Source organism: Anopheles maculipalpis, chromosome 3RL (genome assembly GCF_943734695.1).
Source record: "Anopheles maculipalpis chromosome 3RL, idAnoMacuDA_375_x, whole genome shotgun sequence".
NCBI classification, from domain to species: domain Eukaryota; kingdom Metazoa; phylum Arthropoda; class Insecta; order Diptera; family Culicidae; genus Anopheles; species Anopheles maculipalpis.
The window spans coordinates 67,380,091-67,399,941 of NC_064872.1; the positions used below are offsets into that span (position 1 = coordinate 67,380,091).

The window sequence follows — 19,851 nt, forward strand, 5'->3', positions numbered from 1 at the left end:
AACGCTTTCAACTGTCATTCGAATGTAAACAAAAGGCGGCTCAGAATGACAGGAAGCAAAGCAGTCGTCGTTCGGGTACTAGCGGAAGTTAGGGCAAGTGAGCGACCTAGTATTTTTTCAATAAAAATGCAGTTGGGTGACCGAGTGAGTATTGCCGAGTTTTTCGTACCTGGGACTAGATGTAGTATATCAAATTTGATAAATAATAGTCAATTTTTTTTCATTACCATTTCATATAGACACAGGGTGGTGTGTACTTGCAAGTGGAATAGGTCCCAAACAAGGATGGCCAAGAGCTAGAAATGGCCAGTGATATCCATACCCACAGGAACACTTCGGTAACACAGACCGCTTTAGAAGTTTCACCGATAAAACCGTGAAATCCTTGAAGCCCAAGGAGGCAATTCCTGAGGCAAGTAATGATCTGGTTGTTATGAAACTATTTTTAAACCCAAAAGGAGGAGAAATTCGTGAAACCTGATCTGATATTTCATTTTTACATAATTTTCGATGATTTTATCTAGATGGCCTTCTTGCCCCGTATGGACGGTACACTTGGCACCCATTTTCGCCAGTTTTATTTTTAAAATAATTAATGCAGCAATATATATTTAAACCATGTCTAGCAAATACAGCCGAATTATATGTTATACTGATCAAGGATCCAGTACTTTTGGGTCGTACAATTTTGCCTCTGTACCGAGATTTATGCATTTTTACTTTGCATCGTCGCATTAACTACCACGCTGGTGACGGCTTTGTGCGGTGGTATTTCCACCGGAGCATCTACATCCGGTGCGTGGAAAAAGAAAAGCATGAAACCTGCTGCCAGCGCAAAGTGTGCCAGCTCAACAGCGAGCACGACAAGGATCGAGTATCTGGACTTTTTTATCGCCGGCATCAGAATCGTTAGCAGGGCAAAACCGGAAAGAAATGTGCCCGTAATGACCAGTAACCACTGGAACACTGATACCTGTGCGAAGGATGATGTTTGGAATTTAATCTATAGTTGGTGAACTTGTCTTGCGATTTATCGTACCTGTATGGTCCAGAGAACGGACACTGGAATGTAGATTGCTAGCGAGTAACCATAAACGCAAACCAGCGAAAGCAGGCTTGGTGTGCCGACCGATTGTTGCTGCTGCTGCTCCTCCTCCTCCTCGTCATCGATTATTGCCATCTCGGTCGTACGTGTGCTCCACTTAAGGAATGCCCAAAGTGCAGAGGGTACCAGAAGGGCGTATGTTATGATGGCAGTGGCTGAGTACGACACGAGATGGAAATTGTACCGCCAGTGATGGTTACCGGTATTTTGTAAATAACTTGCCATATTGCCCGAAATCGCAATTGTGAAAATCTACAACAAAAAATGACCTCGTGAGTGTACGATTCGTACATCACATATTGCAACACATTCTTACCAAGGTTAGCACGATCCAGACCGGTCCATACAAATCCGGATTCGTGGCAATGTTGAGCTTCAGGTAGTTGACGGGTGCGCGCTTGGGAATCATCGATGTGGCAATGCGATCCACCACAATCATCGTATCGACGTCGAAAAAACGTTGGTAGTACTCGAAGCTAAAAATCGAACCTCCCTTCGCTGCGCTGGTTGTTCCTGCTGTTGGTGACAATGGGGTGCCTCGATTCATTAGCTGGATGGAGAGTGAAGTGATCGTTCATTACTTACCTTTCGGTGTTCCATCCCCATCATCCAGGTCGTCAAGGTTGGGGTGCGATCGCTGCGGTGAGTTAATGTTTATTTGTGCACTTTGGCTTCCGCTGGCTTCGTTCATTAGCGGAAATTCTTTGAACGACAACAAATCATCCACGGATGCATCCATTTTTGACTAGGTAAATAAACCGCAGCTGCTCCGTACTGGATGTGTTTGTGAAACCTTTCTGCGCAACCTCGCAAATGACGTTTGTTTAAACTGTCACTTTTTTGTTGACATCGTTTTCCACTTCGCTTTAGTGGCGTTTACACCGAAGCATAAGCCAGCGCGAACTACGCGCGAATTTTGCGCGAAAAGGGCACAAATGGTGTCAGTTATCGTGGTTCGGTACGATATCGATAGTTTTCGGTCCAGCATTGCGAGAGAAGAGTATCGCGGTCAGCGAACATTTTGATGAAACACACAAAAGTTTTCAGATAAAATATACTCAAAAAAGGCGGCGCTTAGCTCTGACACCGTGAATCACATTTCCGCAAAACAGCAGACAGGTAACAAAGTCTTGTTCGATGCTTCACAGAGCACAGCCAAAGGTAGAGCAGACAGCAGAAAAAACAGCAGACAGGTAACAAAGTCTTGTTCGATGCTTCACAGAGCACAGCCAAAGGTACCTCCGTTTTTATGTTATCAATCGGGCCATACGCGTTCGCGCAACAGTCTTGACCATACTGTGTTGTAACGAACAAACAAACTTGAAATGTAGGCACAATTGGGGTATTTTTTGAATTTATAAGCTATTTAACTCCAGTTCAATAATACTAATTTAACTAGCTCTTGTTACTATTTTTCATCTCGTAAATATTCAAATTAATCCATCATGAATTTATAAACACCGCTCGACTCGCACTGCTTTACAATGTAAGTATCGTCTGTGTGATAAAAAATGCAGTATTTTTAAATTGTTTCTGTTAAAATTAGTGTTTCTTTACTGCTTTACGACTGTTGTAATATGTATTTCACATTTTACATTTTCCTTCTTTTGTGTTCGAGCGAGTTTATTTATGCCACATAATGCCTGTTTCAACTGAAAGAACATTTTTTATTATGTCGTTTGTTATTTTTTGCTTTCGTTTCTATATTTCACGATAACAACATATCAGAGTGGTTAAATTATAGATAAAAGTTAATCTATTGATAACAGCAGTATAAAGCTACATCAGCAATGTAATGGCAGGCTTCTTAGCGACTGTTCAGTATGTGGTACGCTTCCTGTTACCCAAAGATAATTCAAATTAGAGTGGTTCAATTACAAAACATTAAACCATCTAGCACAAAAGCGTTTGTCAGAAAGCCGATAAAGGTGCTATATACTTAATCAGCTACGTTATAGTGATTTTTTTGTGTGACACATAATTTAAGAATGTTCCAATTGATAAGTACGTGAATTTCTATCGGAATCATTCCACAAAACAGTTGTACAAAAAAATTTTTGCAAATAGTCGTTCACCATTATCCCAATTACTAGTCTACAATTTGGAAAGGATTGTAACAGCAACCCGCGGCTTTAAAGTGTTAACAGTCCATATTATTCAGTGTTGTTAATTTAACTATTTTTTTCTTTATGTTTATGTTTATTGCAAAGCACAGCGTCGAGGAATGAATGAGTAATTTGGATCGTAACACATTTCATACACCAAAAGGGCAGCTTTACTCGACGCTTGTTCGAGATAGTGATATTGATGCATCGGCCAACGGTATCATATCTTTTGCTTTTATTTACATTACGAATACACTGTTATGGATCTGCTACAAGCTCAACCAATGTAAGCACTAATAGAACCAATTGCTATCCTTATCAGCGACTTCAACTACAATTGTAATTTTGCAATCACAGGATTTGAATGCAGAGTACAATCCGCCCTTGCAACATACGCTGGATAATCGCAAACCAAGCTTCATCGAATGCGACAACTATAAGCCAACGCTAGCGGAAGAACTACCCATAGGTACACCGGTACTGCACGTATCTGCCATCGATCCAGACTCACAGCAAACGATCGAGTACAGCTTCCTGACAACCCCTGGAGAACGTTCTCGTTTTCGCATTGACAAGAGTACGGGCGAGATTACTACGGGTCACATCTTCGATCGAGATGAACCAATTCGTGAGAAGGAGATCTACATCACAGTTCGTGCGACTGATAACGGAAGACCTCGGCTAGATGATGTATGTACCTTCAAGGTGACGATCCTCGACATCAACGACAATCCACCGATGTTCGATAAGGTACGCTATGAGGAATCGGTGACGAAAGATATGAAAGTGAATCTGCGTGTAGCAACAATTTCGGCGACGGATATGGACGATGCCGATAACAGTATCATCAAGTACGAAATTGTGCAACAGAATTCGGACAGCAGTTACTTCAACATCAACGAGAACAATGGGTTGCTCACGTTAGCTAAACCGGTCGATCGTAGTCCTCGTGAATACTACTTAATAAATGTGAGGGCTTATAATTTAAAAGCAGATGGTAAGTCTACACATAATACGGACGTTGAGGTAAAAATACGTGTAGTGGATACCAATGAGTTGCCTCCTTACTTCACCAAGGTGCCGGAGGGACCAATTGCATTGAACGAAACATTCAAAGAGTATGCTTTGGCTTTGGCACACTTTGAAGCTGAGTCAAGCATTCCTGACAAACCAGAAGTCATTTTCGCACTGATTCAAGGACGTTCTGAGCAAACGAATTCGAAGAATACATTTCTGCTGGAACAGATCAACAACACTGCCTTCATCAAGCTTGGTATGGCGATGGACTATGAAACCGTACAGGAGTATACTCTCACGGTGACTCTCACTAATTCATACGATTTGGTGTCCGAGATCGTAGTGAAAATCAATGTAATGGACGAAAACGACAATATTCCGGTGTTTTCGGAATTGCCGTCCAGTGCGATACTTGAAAATGAACCACCTGGCACTCCTATCGTACAGGTACATGCGTACGATCTGGACGGAACTACAGCCAACAATATTGTATCGTATCGACTGATCGACGAAGAGAACCAGTTTCACATTGATCCTAAGACAGGCCTAATTACAACACTAGCTAAACTTGACCGAGAAAAAACTGATTCTTACCAGCTAAAGCTAATCGCAGAAGACAATTCACCGTCAGCGTTGTATCACAACGGGAAACCCAATAGTATCTCGCAGCAATTATTAATTAGGGTGTTAGACAAGAACGACAACAAACCTAAGTTCAAGAAGCGTTACTACATTGCGGAGAATGTGCCAGAGGATGAAAACATTAACACGGCAGTGATTGAGGTTAAGGCAGACGATCCAGATTCAACTTCGCACATTTCTTACAGTATTGTACCTTGGACCGAAAGCGATGCGTTCAAAATCGATACGAACACGGGACGTATCTCGGTCAACAGTCGACTAGACTATGAGACAATCCGAGAGTACATGCTGACAGTTCAGGCGTTTGATGGTATCTATCAAGACCTTGCAACCGTTACGATTAAACTCAAAAACGTCAACGATAATCCACCACAGTTCATGGGTCTTCGCAATGTGACGATTCAAGAGGAAACTATTCCTCCCGCTTGCATCATGACCATTCAGGCGTTTGATCCTGACGTTGAAAATCGGGACGACCTACAACACATTCGATTCTCCTTCGTAAAGGAACAAGAAGACCTGCTGGAAATTGATGACACTGGTTGTCTTCGGTTGAGAAAGGTTCTGGATCGCGATCCACCGCAAGGATTTAAGATATGGCAGTTTATCATCACCGCAACAGACGAAGATGGTGCAGGAATGAAAACGACGGCTACTGTGAACATTTTCCTGGAAGATATCAACGACAACGCACCACATCTATCGAACGCCATGCCAGTAGTGTGGGGAGAGAACCGTCCGCCAGGGTTGATCGTGAGGCTGACAGCAGAAGATGTAGATGAAGCCCAGAACGGCCCACCATTCTACTACAGCATTGATCCAAACGCACCGTACGAGATCAAGGAACGTTTCCAAGTGCAAGGCGACGAACTGTATGCTTTGGTGGAGTTCGATCGAGAGGAGCAAAAGGAGTATCGGGTACCGATCCGAATCAGCGACTCTGGCGAAGAACCAATGAGCGACGTCAGCATATTGCATCTTGTAATTGGTGACGATAATGACAACGAGATGAGACCTGGTGAAAGTCGAATCTTCGTATACAACTACAAGGGAGAATCACCCAACACAGAAGTTGGCCGTGTGTACGTGGATGATCCGGATGACTGGGATCTTCCGGATAAAACGTTCCAGTGGGACGACGCTACCCGTAATCAGTCGGTGGATTTCTTCGATCTAAATCGCGACACTGGCATGATCACAATGTTACAAGGCACTCGAGGTGGTGAATACGAGTTAAACTTCCATGTGATTGAACAGTCGAGTCACTTTCAACGTCATAATGTCACAGCTAAAGTAGCAGTCACGGTAAAGGAGATTTCCGGGGAAGCGGTTGATAAGAGTGGATCGATCCGATTCCATAACGTAACAGCCGAGGAGTTCGTATCGCGTACACCTGGTCAACTCTCCACGCCCAAAGATCGTTTGCAGATGAGCATTGCGAATACCCTCAACGTTAGTCGCGAGAATGTGGACGTATTTACCGTTTTGAAGCGTGATAATGTCAACGGGACCTTCCTGGATGTACGATTTTCCGCCCATGGCAGTCCTTATTACGCACCGGAACGATTGAATGGCATGCTTGGCTACCGACTTCGCCAGCTGGAAGAGGATGTCGGTCTGTCAGTGTTGATGGTGGGGATCGACGAGTGCATCGAAGAGGGTCGTAACTGTGAACTTTCCTGCAAAAATACGCTCTATAAGTCGAATGTGCCAATCGCGGTCTATACCAACACGAGCTCGTTTGTGGGTGTAAATGCGTTCGTACAAGCGGAGTGTGTATGCGAGGCTCCTCCACCTTCACTGACCTGTTTGAACGGAGGATTCCTTGTGAACGATCGGTGCTCCTGTCCGGATGGTTTCGAAGGACCCCACTGCGAAATGTTGGGCATCGAATTCTATGGTAGTGGATACGCTCTTTATCCCCCGATCAGTCCTTGCAATATGACTCGGATCAGCGTAGAGCTGTCACCGCACCAGGAGGATGGCTTGGTGATGTACATTGGACCGCTTAATTACAATCCTCGTCTACCGGTGCATGATTTCCTTGCACTAGAACTCGTCAACGGTTTTCCGGTGTTACTGGTTGACTATGGGAGCGGTACTACACAGATTGAACATCGCCATCGTATTCCACAGGGTAAACCTTTCACCGTCGAGATCTTACTACAGCCTCAGACGATAGAGATGATCGTAGACAATTGCAAGTTGTCCTCTTGTATGAGTCTGGATGCACCAAAGGGACCAAAGCTATTTTTAAACGTTAACGCCCCACTTCAGCTTGGAGGTGCGATTGTCAATTTGGAATATCTCGGTGCATTGTTCAATTGGACGCACGTTCCTCGGGACAAGGGTTTCAGTGGCAGTATAAAAAACCTCACGATCAACGAACGTACGTATGATCTAGGTTTTCCTAGTCTTATATTAAATGCCGAATCGCATGGTCAACGGTCTGCTATGGCATTTGCTTTTTCATTTGGCATCGATTCTTACTTTCTAATTGCGATCATCGCCTGTATCATGTCGCTGTTGGTATTACTGTATCTCATTATCGTCCACAAGACACATATAGACGAGTGGTATGATAACGATATGGATGCTCCACACGGGACGGTTGTCGAATACGAAGAGGAAGGTGGTGGAGAGTGTAAAAGTATCTACAGCCCCAAACAGCTTCTTGCCAATCTAGGGTACAACTATGAAACACAATACATTAAAATGGATCCTCAAGATATAAACGCTATCCTTCTGAGCAGCAAACACGCTTGTGACAATGATTCCCTGCAGTATTCGATCGATGATTTGCGTAATTATGCATACGAAGGTGATGGAATTAGTTACCAATCACTATCGAGTCTTACAACCTATTCCGGTGGGAGTGATCTGAAGTTTACACATCTACCGCCCTATTTTCGAACGTTACTTGACATCTATAACGAGGATTCATTCGAACCAGACGAATAGTTATATGGCGTTTCATTTCAAAATATTAAAGTAATAGGTAATACAATTGTACAGTACTAGCTGGCTTACTTACTTGTTAAGTTATTCATGTTGAAATATAAAAGCCGTACTTCCAGCGACGATAGCAATAGCTCATCAATATGCTAACACTTGTAACTGTACTGGCGAGTTTAACGGTAAGTAAATTAAGCAACTGCCCCGAGCCCGTGTTAGCAGAGGCGTATTTAGCCCTTCTGATGCCCTTAGCGAAAATGGTGATGGGGCCTTTTCATGAAGGGCCCTGTAATTCTACATCATGTGACCAGGCTAGCAGAGGCTAGCTGAAAGCCTTTGGCACAATGGATTTCTGGGCCCATCACTATCAAAATCTAAATTGTTAATCGGAAGGGAGGAGATGCCTTTGATGTCCTAAGAATGCATGGGGCCAACAAGAAGCATTGTGCTGACGGACAGAGTGCATCGACTCGACGGTCGCTCAGTGCGCTTTTAGGAAGAACCGGCTCTGCGTGTTTGTACTAACTTACCCCCTCCCCCCGTGCACTCCGGTCACACGGTCATGGGATCCAATGCCTGTAGCCCCCTTCTGCACTTCACATTTCTATGTGGTCCAACATACATACAGCTTAGGACCTCAAAAGAACTTGCTCGGACACTTGCCCCGCTCACCCAACTTTCACTTGGCTTAGGGCCTCCGAGGAGCAAAATACACCACTAATTCCACGATACGGTACAACAATCCAACATCCTGAGCCTTCCCGCACGAATTGTACTGCGCTCGTAGATGTGTGAACCAACTGCGGCCTCATGTTCCGTACAAAACATTAAATTCAAATCAAAATAACAGCTGACGGCTGTCAAGCATTGGTTTTTGTTGTTGTTGTTCTCGCAAAACTGTCAAACCCACCACAACGACGACTCCGCTGCTGCTGTTGCTGACGTTGAACGAGTTTGAACTTCTTCGTTCTGTTTTGGTGGCCAAATTGCCACTGCTTGCTGTGCTGTGTACGCATTTCTGTTCCACCAGTAAAACGCCGTAACAAATATAAGTGAGCTCAACACACAGGCCATATTGACGCTGCAAGGGCATAATTTTACCATCCGAAGAAACAATGTCTGTCAACTTGCGTTCGGTGTTTGCTTTTGCGAAGGAGTACCATCAGAAGAAAGAATCGCAGAAGGATATCCAGTATGGAACGGCCGGATTTCGATCGCAGTAAGTAGGCTAGTAAAAAAAAGTGAAAGGCATTGCTACGCCTCCATCCAGGGTCAACCGACGGGCCATTCATTTCCGTATTGGGTTTCAATCCTAATACTGCAAACCACCGGCTCGCGGTTAAGCGGCCTCATAAAATGCTTATCGTTAATGCATTATTATCTCTCTCTCTATATCCCCTCTCTAATCTCTGGCTCCTTTGCCTTTTTTCTCTTTCTAGTGCTGATAATCTGGACTACGTCATGTATCGGATGGGGGTGCTGGCCGCGCTCCGTTCCCGTGCGAAAGCAAGCCAAGCGATCGGTGTCATGATAACGGCTTCCCACAATCCGGAGCACGATAATGGGGTGAAACTGATCGATCCGCTCGGTGAAATGTTGGAGCAACGGTGGGAAAAGCTGGCCACCGATCTGGTGAACGTACCGGACAGTGACCTGGAAGCGCAGGTGGCGAAAATTTGTGCCGATGAGCAAATCGACAATAACGACCAGGCGAAGGTGTTCGTCGGTATGGACACACGCTACCACAGCCCGCAACTGTCGCGTGCCGTTGTGAACGGTGTACTGGCACTGAAAGGAACCGTAACCGAGTTCGGTATCGTGACGACGCCGATGCTGCATTATTTTGTTACCTGTACCAACACGCAGCATGCGTACGGACTGCCAACGGAGGAAGGCTACATGAGCAAGCTGATTAACTCGTTTAAAGCGCTGCGCGGTGAATCCACAACGCATCAGGGAAACTATCAGAACCAGCTGTACTACGACGGAGCAAATGGGGTGGGTTCGCTGAAGATGCTCGGCTTCATCAAGAAGCTTAACGGAGCGCTAAACGTGCAGGTATTCAATAGTAATGGAAAAATCAACTTTAAATGTGGGGCGGATTTCGTCAAAACGAACCACCGCGTGCCGGAAGGTCTACCGGCGGAAGCATTGGCAAACGGTGGACGGTGCTGTTCGGTAGACGGTGATGCTGACCGTGTGGTGTACTATTTCACCGATAAGGAAGGTGTGTTCCAGCTGCTGGACGGTGATCGGATAGCGACACTGTTGGCTGGCTATTTGAAGGAACTTATCGAACGGTGCGGTGTGCAGCTGGAAATGGGCCTAGTACAGACGGCATACGCTAACGGTGCCTCCACCGATTACATTGTCAATCAAATGCAAATACCGGTCGCTTGCACACGAACCGGTGTCAAACATTTGCACCATAAAGCGCTCGAGTACGATATCGGTGTGTACTTTGAGGCAAACGGTCACGGTACGATCATCTACAGCGATAAGGCCAAGCAGGCAATAAGGGCAGCAAGTAGCGATGAAGAAACTCGCTCCGAAGAGCAACGTAAAACGGCTGCCCTACTGTTACAATTTATTGACCTAACGAACGAAACGGTCGGTGATGCGATCTCCGACATGTTGCTGGTAGAAACGGTACTGCATGCGAAGGGCTGGAATCTTACCGATTGGCTCGCCAGCTACACCGATTTGCCTAATGTGCTGGAAAAGGTTTATCTTGCCGATCGGAACGTTATCACCGTCACGGATGCGGATCGTGTGGTGGTTGAACCAGCCGGATTGCAGGAATCGATTAATGAAATTGTTTCAAAATTCGCCAAGGGACGTTCGTTTGTTCGCCCGTCAGGTACGGAGGATATTGTGCGGGTGTATGCTGAGGCCGATACGCGTGAAAATGCTGTTCAGCTAGCGTTTGAGGTTGCCAATTTGGTGTTTGATCGGGCTGGTGGTATTGGTTCGCGACCAGTTAAGATGGCATGTTAAAATGGAGTGCTTTTGTGCTAAAGTGGGTTGTAGTGGAGTGCTATATGCTACTGATACTGCCGAACAACATTTTTTAATCAATTTTTATCATTTTTTTGCGCTCTTTTTAAGTGCTTTTCTATTAGCGATGGTCACTCGGAGTTGGATGTCTTGGTTCTGAACCTATTAACCGAAATCGATTCCTGAAACTTTTGAGCGCTCCGGATTCGTTTACGTTCAAAACAACAGGTTGCCCAGCACCATTTTCTATAGTATATAGTTCTATGTATAAACGCTACTGAAAGCAAACGAGATTACGGACTTTTAAGGCATCACATGCGTAGGGAAGAAGAAATATTAAATTTGAGCAAAGCAGAATCTTGTATTAGTTTTAATTGTTTTTTTTTATAGATGAATGCAATAAAAAAAATTACATATGTTCTGTATTTAATTTTAATATTTTTTTCCACACCGAAAAAAAACAAACGAACCGTGAAAGTCATCGCTAGACGGGACAGTAACTATGGAAACTTGGTTTCCAAGGGTAACTGTAAGTGGTGTTTGCCGAACATTTTCATTACTACATCACATCAAGTTCACAGCAAAGTTTTTCTGCACGCATCAGCCTCACATCACGTACATTTTACAATGTTTTGGGGTTTTTGTGAAGCGCTTAATTTCCTACAAGAGTACAAGAAAATTTCACCCGCTGATGGCCCGTTACCGGACCGTCTGGACATTCTGCTCTTTGGTAGTGGAGACCCGCGCCACATTCTAGCAACCGCCGCTCAGCTTTTCCTTCATCCTGGTGTAAAGGTGAACCTATACCTTGCGGAAGGATGCATCGAACTGCTTGCACGCCATATGGTGCTGGTAGCGATCGCCCTCGAAGACCCTCAACTGCTATCACTCAAAGGTAAAACGCATCTGTTCATGGACATCTATGGTAACAGTCTCGTACGTCCGTTTAGCAGCGCGTATCTCTCCAGCAAGGCGAAGGAACTGATAAAAATTATTACCGACCCCGAGTATGCACATCGGCAGACACCGATCTTCAACTATACCGCCCTGCGCTACAAGGAACGTGATCAGCTGGCGGATGTATTTCGCTTCTGGACCAATGCTCCCGAGCACGTGTTTAACGTTGCCCGCTACTGGGACGATCGGTTACGTGCTCAGCTAGGTGTGAGGTACGATCATCGCGACGGTGCATTTGATTGGGATTTGCAGATGAAACTGCGGCCAAATGGAGCGACACAGATATGTCCGCAGGAGTACAAACACTGGCGGGAAACGGGAGTTGGATTTACCTTTCCGGAGTACGAACAGAGTGATCCGAACAAAACGTTCGCGGTAGGATTGGTGCGCAACGGGAAAGGTTTCCTGCACCGTGGTTCAGTCGGTGACAATATGACTGGTCCGTATATAGGCTTCGGTCAGCGCTGTGCCGAGGAGCGGCTTACTCGATCGAAGCACGGTGTAAACGATTTCCGTTCAACTGATGTTACGGAGCGGAATGTGCTACAAGTAATGTACGAAATCCAGGAACGTGTCCCCTACTGTTTCGACTTAAAGGACATCCATCAATTCGGTTCGCACCAGCTGGATACAGGGAAGAATCTCAACAAACACGAAGCTCGTTCGGAACCGGTAGAAGCCGTACAGTACAATAAACCGCTTTTACCATGCGAAAATTTGACCGTTCATCTGCTCTCCGTTGAGGACGTTTTGCGGATGCAGGACCTGGATCGATTTGGAGCGAAATTCGACGCAGTATTTGTGGCCAGCAACTATTTCAGTTTGCTGAAGGACGGGTTCAACCGGATGTGGAAGGATATCTGTCTGGTGTGCTTCGAAACGCGCCAACTAACCGTTTTCAGCAATGAAGAGATAGAAGAACACATCGCACAGATAAAAGCGTACGCGCAGAAGCAATCCCTCACACCGGTTACGAACGTTTCTATCAACAAAACACATTCTGTACTGTTTTACAAACACCAAGGCGTATAGGTGAACGAACGAATGTATTAGACGCTAATAAATATGGTACAACAAAATCTTTTTTCCATCAACATTCAACGTTCAACTATGAGGTGGCAATCTCTTTCAGCGGACCCTCCAGATACGTTGCAAGAGCTTGGGCTTTTTCCTTCAATATACCGAGCCCTACATGGTCCCGGGCGTACAGACAGAGCAGAAGGTTAGCCACCTGCGTGATGACGACGTTACCGTTCTCACACTGCAGAAACACGTACTGGAGCCGATCTTCCCGGAATGCATTACGGCCATTTTTTTCATACACGGACCAGATGTTGCTTGCTATTGCTGCCGTTACCGTTGCGTCACGGTCACCGAAGCCGGAAAATGCTAGCAATGCACCTTCGTGTGTGAGTAATCTGCGAGTGGGGGAGGTGATATGAAATCGAAAATCAGAACCGTGGTATACCGGTGGTATGGATGGTTTTCCTTTGGGAAAATATTACATCGTATTCTCAACTCCTCCTGTATTTGCTTGACTTAGTACCGATGTTAACACTTTTGGTTGAAGCATTTTGTCGTCAGCGATGATAAGACTTGCCGCGTTTCTAGATGGTATGGTAATCACAAGAAACTTGATCTGTTATCAGAAGCCTCGGTGTGCAGTTAGGGAACGTATGGCAAGGAAAAGAGATGAAAACAATGTTTTTGTTTTGACGCGAGAGAAATCAAAACACCATTGAGATGTGGGCTATTTTTCTGTGGCACTTAAAAGTGGGTAATTTGTCTGTAAATATGTTAATAGCAAATAGAGCATCAATTTATTTTAAAACATTCAATAACAGTAATTATTGGTAAGTTAATAACACATATTTATATTTTTTTAAATAATTTTTGACAGCATGTGCAAAACGTCTAATTAAACAGTTAAGGGTTCACGTCAAAAAAGCTGTCACAACATTGAAGCCAGCTTATTATTCGCATCATTTGTACTTGATGGCTTGAAAAGCAAAAGTGTGCTAAAATTGTGTTTAGATAAATTTCTCCTCCTTATATATTAAACAGCCTCCAACATGAATGAATTGGAACAGTTGGAGCACCTGTCGCTGGTGTCCAAAATTTGCACCGAGCTCGAGAACCATCTCGGTTTGAACGACAAAGATTTGGGTAAGCATTTGCTTGTGGTTGTGGTGTTGTAGCAGCGATTCCCACCGAATTTTAGTAAATCTCTATTTGTTTTCTTTTTTACAGCCGAGTTTATTATCGATCTTGCACACAAAAACCCCACCATCGAAGCGTTCAAGCGTGTGCTGGTAGAAAATGGTGCCGAATTTTCAGACTCCTTCACCACAAATCTGCTGCGTATTATACAGCTGATGAAACCAGCCGGAAAGTCGGGTGGAATATCCGTGTTCGAGGACGATGTCAACAACGATGGTAAGAATCTTGCATACAAATTTCCCGGTTTAGCGATACCGAACTACAAGAAGGCGTACTCATCCGATGAGGAAGTGGATGATGATACGAAAGATGATCGGAAAGCGGAAAAGTATAAAGATAGGAAGGAGGACAAGAAACCGTTCGGTAGCGGCGTGGTTGACGATATGTTTTCGGAGTTGGAGCAAATGGCTCCTTCGAAATCGAGCATGGAAGAGGGAAAATCACGCGAACAGGTCGAGGTGGATAATATGTTTGCTGAGCTGGAAAATCTTGCTCCATCTAAAGCGACCGACGAGGAACGGGAAGTGAAGCGCCGAGACCGGCGTAGTCAGTCACGCGAGCGAAGGAAAGATCGCAGCAGGTCGAGGGAAAATCGGCGTGATCGCAGTAGATCGCGCGATCGCCGAAGACGGAGCAGATCGAAGGATAGAAAGCGCCGAAGCCGTTCGAGAAGTCGCGATCGGCATGATCGGGACCGCAATCGTGACCGAGAGCGGGGAGGACGTGAACGGGATCGCCGAACAAGGCGTAGCCGTTCGGGAAGCCATTCCCGGGACAGAAACCATCGCCATCGCAATCGGAGCAATTCACGCGAACAACCACCAACGGTGGACCGAAGAAAACGAACCCCTCCGATGCCGGAAGAACCAGAGCCGGGCAAAATTTACGACGGACGGGTAGTAAACATAGTCGCTTTCGGATGTTTCGTACAGTTGAATGGATTCCGCCGCAAGAAGGAAGGTTTGGTACACATTTCCCAACTCTCCACCGAGGGCCGGGTGAACCTCGTGACGGATGTCGTCAATCGGGGAGATGAAGTGAAGGTTAAGGTGATGTCGCTGGCGGGGAACAAAATTTCGCTCAGCATGAAGGAGGTAGATCAATCGAACGGGCGGGATCTGAATCCACTATCGCACGCCCACCTGAAGGAGGCAGCCGAGGCGGAACTTGCCGGTCGTAATCCGGATCGCCCCATGACCGTCCCCTCGATGCTAAATCTTCAGGAAGGTACACTCGAACCGGTAGAGGAAACGTCACGCAAAAAAGTGACCCGCATTTCATCACCCGAACGCTGGGAAATCAAACAGATGATCTCGTCCGGTGTGATCGATCGATCCGAGATGCCAGACTTTGACGAGGAAACGGGTCTGTTGCCGAAGGACGAGGATAGTGAGGCGGACATTGAGATAGAAATTGTGGAAGATGAACCACCGTTCCTGCAGGGACATGGGCGCGCACTGCACGATCTTTCCCCGGTAAGGATAGTGAAAAATCCGGATGGTTCGCTGGCACAGGCGGCCATGATGCAGACGGCACTAGCGAAAGAACGGCGCGAGCAGAAGATGCTTCAGCGCGAGCAGGAAATGGATGCCGTACCGACAAACATGAACAAAAACTGGATTGATCCACTGCCGGACGAGGATGACGAGCGTACTATGGCGTCCAATACGCGCGGTGTCGGTATGTCCACCCAGGATGTACCGGAGTGGAAGAAAGCCATCATAGGCGGGAAGAAGAGTTCCTTCGGAAGGAAAACCGACATGAGTTTGGTGGAGCAGCGTCAATCGTTGCCGATCTACAAGCTGCGCGATGATCTCATCAAAGCCGTTACGGATAATCAAATTTTGATCGTAATCGGTGAGACTGGTTCCGGCAAAACGACTCAAATCACGCAATATCTTGCCGAGAGTGGATTTATCGCACGGGGCAAGATTGGCTGTACCCAGCCGCGTCGTGTTGCGGCCATGTCAGTGGCAAAGCGTGTCGCGGAAGAGTACGGTTGTCGACTAGGTCAGGAAGTAGGATACACGATCCGTTTCGAGGACTGCACCAGCCAGGAAACGGTCATTAAGTATATGACAGACGGTATGTTGTTGCGCGAATGTTTGGTTGACTTTGACCTGAAATCGTACTCCGTCATCATGTTGGATGAAGCGCACGAGCGCACGATCCACACGGATGTACTGTTTGGACTGCTAAAGCAAGCCGTCCAGAAGCGTCCGGAGCTGAAACTGATCGTAACGTCCGCAACGCTTGATGCAGTAAAATTTTCGCAATACTTCTTCGAAGCACCAATCTTTACCATCCCCGGACGTACGTTTCCGGTCGAGATTCTCTACACGAAGGAACCGGAAACGGATTATCTCGACGCATCACTTATCACCGTAATGCAGATTCACCTACGCGAACCACCCGGCGATGTATTGCTGTTCCTAACGGGTCAGGAAGAAATCGATACGGCGTGTGAAATTTTGTACGAACGCATGAAATCGCTCGGTCCTGATGTGCCGGAACTGATCATTCTGCCCGTCTATTCCGCACTACCTTCGGAAATGCAAACACGCATCTTTGATCCAGCACCACCGGGCAGCCGTAAGGTGGTAATTGCCACCAACATTGCCGAAACGTCGCTCACAATCGATGGCATCTACTACGTGGTGGATCCCGGCTTTGTCAAGCAAAAAGTGTACAACTCCAAGACGGGTATGGATTCGCTCGTGGTCACACCGATTTCGCAAGCTGCCGCTAAACAGCGAGCAGGTCGTGCCGGTCGTACTGGACCGGGCAAAGCGTACCGACTGTACACGGAACGTGCCTATCGGGATGAAATGTTACCGACACCCGTACCCGAAATTCAACGCACAAATCTTGCAACCACAGTACTTCAGCTAAAAACTATGGGAATAAACGATCTGCTACATTTCGACTTCATGGATGCGCCACCGGTTGAATCGCTCGTAATGGCACTGGAACAGCTACACTCACTATCGGCGCTCGATAACGAAGGTCTACTAACGCGACTCGGTCGAAGAATGGCCGAATTCCCGCTCGAACCCAATCTTTCGAAGTTGCTCATCATGTCCGTCGCGCTGCAATGTTCCGACGAGGTGCTTACGATCGTATCGATGCTTTCCGTACAGAACGTGTTCTATAGACCGAAGGACAAGCAAGCACTCGCCGATCAGAAAAAGGCCAAATTCAACCAGATCGAAGGCGACCACTTAACGCTGTTAGCCGTCTATAACAGCTGGAAGAATAATAAGTTTTCCAACGCTTGGTGCTATGAAAACTTTGTACAAATTCGTACCCTAAAGCGTGCGCAAGACGTACGGAAGCAATTGCTCGGCATTATGGATCGCCACAAGCTGGACGTGGTATCGGCCGGTAAGAATACGGTACGTGTACAGAAAGCCATCTGTTCCGGATTTTTCCGTAACGCGGCCAAGAAGGACCCGCAGGAAGGCTATCGGACGCTCGTTGACTCGCAGGTCGTCTACATACATCCGTCCAGTGCGCTGTTTAACCGGCAACCGGAATGGTAAGTTATTAACCAATTTTTAACCTTCGTTTCAATGACCAAAAATACACCCTTACTTCTATAACCACCTACCATACATAAGGTATGTAGGTACATTTAAACTGTTTTCTGGGCTTTTTAAAAGTAGCATGTTGATAGCTCAAGTATATTAAATTTTTTTTTTTTTATTAAATTCAAAACATACCCGGGGGTAGGTGGGTCATTGAAATAAAGATTAATGCTTTGTTTTTGTTCTCTTCATTTTTAGGGTGGTTTATCACGAGCTCGTCCAAACTACAAAGGAGTATATGCGCGAGGTTACCACCATCGATCCCAAATGGTTGGTCGAGTTTGCACCGGCCTTCTTCCGCTTCTCCGATCCGACAAAGCTAAGCAAATTCAAGAAGAACCAACGGCTAGAACCATTGTACAACAAGTACGAGGAACCGAACGCGTGGCGTATCAGCAGAACGAGACGGCGCAGAAATTAAGCAACAAACAACAGTACTCTGAACTGGACTGTGGACTACCCTTGTGACTTGCGAGGGTTAGGACTAACTTTTAATCTTACTCAACGATATAAATGTGTCACGAAGAGTTCGTTTTTATCGTGGTTTTTTACTGTTCCGCTTAAAGTTAAACTTGAACTTGGCAGCATGGCGCATTTCCTGTTCTTTGATTGCTGCCTCATCCAACGTTGTTATCTTTCGCCGTGGTACGTGCTGGAACGCTTTTCCGAAATCGTTACTCGTCTTTAGCTCCAGCATGATCGCGACCATCTGATCGATCGTAAGTGATTTGCCACTTTTAAATTGAAAATAGTCATCGAGCGGCAGGCGTGCCATCCGTAGGCCTTGCTTCTTCGCTTTCCCGAGCGAAACGGGTTCCTGGGACGATTTGTCTACCATCGCACCGATAATGTACACATCGTCCGGATTAAATTCGGTAAGATCGGTCTTGCAGTGGGGCGTCAGATAGACGAGTCGTTCCTTGGGGAAAAGCTCCTCGTAGCTACGTTCGGTAACGTTGAACGGGAATTCGGGCTGGTGTAATTGTACCAGATGTTTTTCGAGCTGTTTCATCGTTGTTTTGTTAAAGTTTGCATTGCAATGGTGTATGTTGAATGGTTCCTGGTGGGATCGGTTCAAGGCAAAGCACAGCATCAGCTGTTTGGCCGTATTACGCATTTCCTTATCGTTCATGTAATCATCGTACGAGCAGTCGATCACGAGATTGACACCGAACCGTATCGCCTGAACGAGTCTGCAAAGGTCAGGGTAGTAGATCGGGGTTATTTTATCTGGGGTGGAGCGATTGTCTCACATTACGAAAATCTGACGGCGTCAAACTGGAACCGTACCGGTTATTGTGAAAGTGATCCATCGTCGAATCGTATATCCGCAGGAACATGGTGTTGTGAAAGAGACCGTAAACGATATGATCGTTTTCCGCGTTCGCCTTCAACAGTTCCTCGCGCCGTTTGGCCACCTCTTCCTGCTTGCGTTCTTTCTTTAGCTGCTTCCCCAAACGAACCATCTCAATGTTCCAAAGGTAGAGATAGTAATGGCGCCGCTGGTTTCTGTAATTCGTTGTTTGATATCATTCCTTTTAGTTTAAAACCAAAAACACCCGGACGCCTCCGAGGTTCATTCCTTACCGGGACGTTAAACCCAAGAGATGTTCCCATTGGTCTGGTTTGATGGTCGAAACCGACGGTACCTTTCTACCCTCTTGGCGCATCACCTCTATTTCAAGCTCAAGCACTTTTCTACGCTTTTCCACATCGACCGTCCCTGGTGTGGCGGTGATGGGGATGCTACGTTTGTTCACTTCATTTCGATTACTTTTTTGTTCCGGTAGCTCCTGACTGTGTGGTAAATTTGCGTACCGTTTCCATAATGCACTCGAGGGGCAAAGATGTCTAACAAAAATTGGCGAAGAAGTAGCGGGAAAGCTTGATTTTCCAACTATTCTTGTTGTTAGCAGTAAAGTACGTAACATTTTGTGTAATATATTTTTGTAAACAGTCTGCTGAAAGAGACCGCACACGCGATAAATGACAGTTGTGCAGTGTGTTTGTTTGTTTACCTTTTTTCGTATACGTCAAAATGGATGGTCACGCAGCGATGTGCATGGAAAAAAAGGAAAATTCTTTGAATATGCTATTTTTTCCACCCCATAACAAGTTACTAAAAAATAATATCCTGCATTTAAAAATGAAAAAACGCAATGCAGCTACATACCACACACAAAAAACGAAAATTTCCCCTTCTGCGGTTTCATATTTACGCATCCCGTACATAACCGTCACCCATAGTGCAAAGCGCAAACCAAAA

General features: G+C 45.8%; 8 protein-coding genes across 8 annotated transcripts in view; 4 read left to right on the forward strand and 4 right to left on the reverse strand.

The window, feature by feature from the left end:
- LOC126562150 (multiple inositol polyphosphate phosphatase 1) overlaps positions 1 to 19,851 on the reverse strand; it is a 222,946-nt gene that overhangs the window by 68,250 nt on the left and 134,845 nt on the right. The window lies entirely within an intron of this gene.
- Positions 707 to 1,879, reverse strand: LOC126563662 (protein YIPF1). The gene is made up of 4 exons (XM_050220307.1): positions 1,691 to 1,879; positions 1,422 to 1,621; positions 1,040 to 1,357; positions 707 to 973 (listed from the first exon to the last, which is right to left on the reverse strand). The coding sequence occupies exons 1-4, from the start codon at positions 1,842 to 1,844 to the stop codon at positions 707 to 709; spliced, it is 939 nt and encodes a 312-aa protein (XP_050076264.1). The 5' UTR covers positions 1,845 to 1,879.
- On the forward strand, positions 3,413 to 8,619 carry LOC126560905 (DE-cadherin-like). Its single transcript, XM_050216855.1, has 3 exons — positions 3,413 to 3,496; positions 3,568 to 7,826; positions 8,508 to 8,619. Exons 1-3 carry the CDS (start codon positions 3,413 to 3,415, stop codon positions 8,617 to 8,619), a joined length of 4,455 nt encoding a protein of 1,484 aa, XP_050072812.1.
- LOC126561972 (phosphoacetylglucosamine mutase) lies at positions 8,924 to 10,828 on the forward strand. Its single transcript, XM_050218369.1, has 2 exons — positions 8,924 to 9,043; positions 9,264 to 10,828. Exons 1-2 carry the CDS (start codon positions 8,940 to 8,942, stop codon positions 10,819 to 10,821), a joined length of 1,662 nt encoding a protein of 553 aa, XP_050074326.1. The 5' UTR covers positions 8,924 to 8,939; the 3' UTR covers positions 10,822 to 10,828.
- On the forward strand, positions 11,449 to 12,810 carry LOC126560906 (dynein axonemal assembly factor 3 homolog). Its single transcript, XM_050216856.1, has one exon. It carries the CDS (start codon positions 11,449 to 11,451, stop codon positions 12,808 to 12,810), a length of 1,362 nt encoding a protein of 453 aa, XP_050072813.1.
- Positions 12,887 to 13,385, reverse strand: LOC126563316 (ragulator complex protein LAMTOR2 homolog). The gene is made up of 2 exons (XM_050219948.1): positions 13,284 to 13,385; positions 12,887 to 13,196 (listed from the first exon to the last, which is right to left on the reverse strand). Exons 1-2 carry the CDS (start codon positions 13,349 to 13,351, stop codon positions 12,887 to 12,889), a joined length of 378 nt encoding a protein of 125 aa, XP_050075905.1. The 5' UTR covers positions 13,352 to 13,385.
- On the forward strand, positions 13,838 to 18,012 carry LOC126561408 (ATP-dependent RNA helicase DHX8). The gene is made up of 3 exons (XM_050217532.1): positions 13,838 to 13,944; positions 14,029 to 17,536; positions 17,784 to 18,012. The coding sequence occupies exons 1-3, from the start codon at positions 13,851 to 13,853 to the stop codon at positions 18,004 to 18,006; spliced, it is 3,825 nt and encodes a 1,274-aa protein (XP_050073489.1). The 5' UTR covers positions 13,838 to 13,850; the 3' UTR covers positions 18,007 to 18,012.
- LOC126562385 (mitochondrial ribonuclease P protein 1 homolog) lies at positions 18,121 to 19,516 on the reverse strand. Its single transcript, XM_050218888.1, has 3 exons — positions 19,173 to 19,516; positions 18,876 to 19,094; positions 18,121 to 18,778 (listed from the first exon to the last, which is right to left on the reverse strand). The coding sequence occupies exons 1-3, from the start codon at positions 19,514 to 19,516 to the stop codon at positions 18,121 to 18,123; spliced, it is 1,221 nt and encodes a 406-aa protein (XP_050074845.1).

Excerpts from the sequence above, each read along its gene's own strand:
- LOC126562385 (XM_050218888.1), bottom strand. The coding sequence starts at position 19,516 with ATGTTACGTACTTTACTGCTAACAACAAGAATAGTTGGAAAATCAAGC. Across the intron at positions 19,095-19,172 it reads CTCTTGGGTTTAACGTCCCG|AAACCAGCGGCGCCATTACT; the intron begins GTAAGGAATGAA and ends AACGAATTACAG. Across the intron at positions 18,779-18,875 it reads GATCACTTTCACAATAACCG|ACTCGTTCAGGCGATACGGT; the intron begins GTACGGTTCCAG and ends TGACCTTTGCAG.
- LOC126561972 (XM_050218369.1), top strand. The coding sequence starts at position 8,940 with ATGTCTGTCAACTTGCGTTCGGTGTTTGCTTTTGCGAAGGAGTACCAT. Across the intron at positions 9,044-9,263 it reads ACGGCCGGATTTCGATCGCA|TGCTGATAATCTGGACTACG; the intron begins GTAAGTAGGCTA and ends TTCTCTTTCTAG.
- LOC126563316 (XM_050219948.1), bottom strand. The coding sequence starts at position 13,351 with ATGCTTCAACCAAAAGTGTTAACATCGGTACTAAGTCAAGCAAATACA. Across the intron at positions 13,197-13,283 it reads GGAGGAGTTGAGAATACGAT|ATTACTCACACACGAAGGTG; the intron begins GTAATATTTTCC and ends CCCCACTCGCAG.
- LOC126561408 (XM_050217532.1), top strand. The coding sequence starts at position 13,851 with ATGAATGAATTGGAACAGTTGGAGCACCTGTCGCTGGTGTCCAAAATT. Across the intron at positions 13,945-14,028 it reads TTTGAACGACAAAGATTTGG|CCGAGTTTATTATCGATCTT; the intron begins GTAAGCATTTGC and ends TCTTTTTTACAG. Across the intron at positions 17,537-17,783 it reads TTTAACCGGCAACCGGAATG|GGTGGTTTATCACGAGCTCG; the intron begins GTAAGTTATTAA and ends CTTCATTTTTAG.
- LOC126563662 (XM_050220307.1), bottom strand. The coding sequence starts at position 1,844 with ATGGATGCATCCGTGGATGATTTGTTGTCGTTCAAAGAATTTCCGCTA. Across the intron at positions 1,622-1,690 it reads TGGGGATGGAACACCGAAAG|CAGGAACAACCAGCGCAGCG; the intron begins GTAAGTAATGAA and ends TGTCACCAACAG. Across the intron at positions 974-1,039 it reads CCGTTCTCTGGACCATACAG|GTATCAGTGTTCCAGTGGTT; the intron begins GTACGATAAATC and ends TCCTTCGCACAG.
- LOC126560905 (XM_050216855.1), top strand. The coding sequence starts at position 3,413 with ATGCATCGGCCAACGGTATCATATCTTTTGCTTTTATTTACATTACGA. Across the intron at positions 3,497-3,567 it reads CTGCTACAAGCTCAACCAAT|GATTTGAATGCAGAGTACAA; the intron begins GTAAGCACTAAT and ends TTGCAATCACAG. Across the intron at positions 7,827-8,507 it reads GATTCATTCGAACCAGACGA|TTGGCTTAGGGCCTCCGAGG; the intron begins ATAGTTATATGG and ends CCCAACTTTCAC.
- LOC126560906 (XM_050216856.1), top strand. The coding sequence starts at position 11,449 with ATGTTTTGGGGTTTTTGTGAAGCGCTTAATTTCCTACAAGAGTACAAG.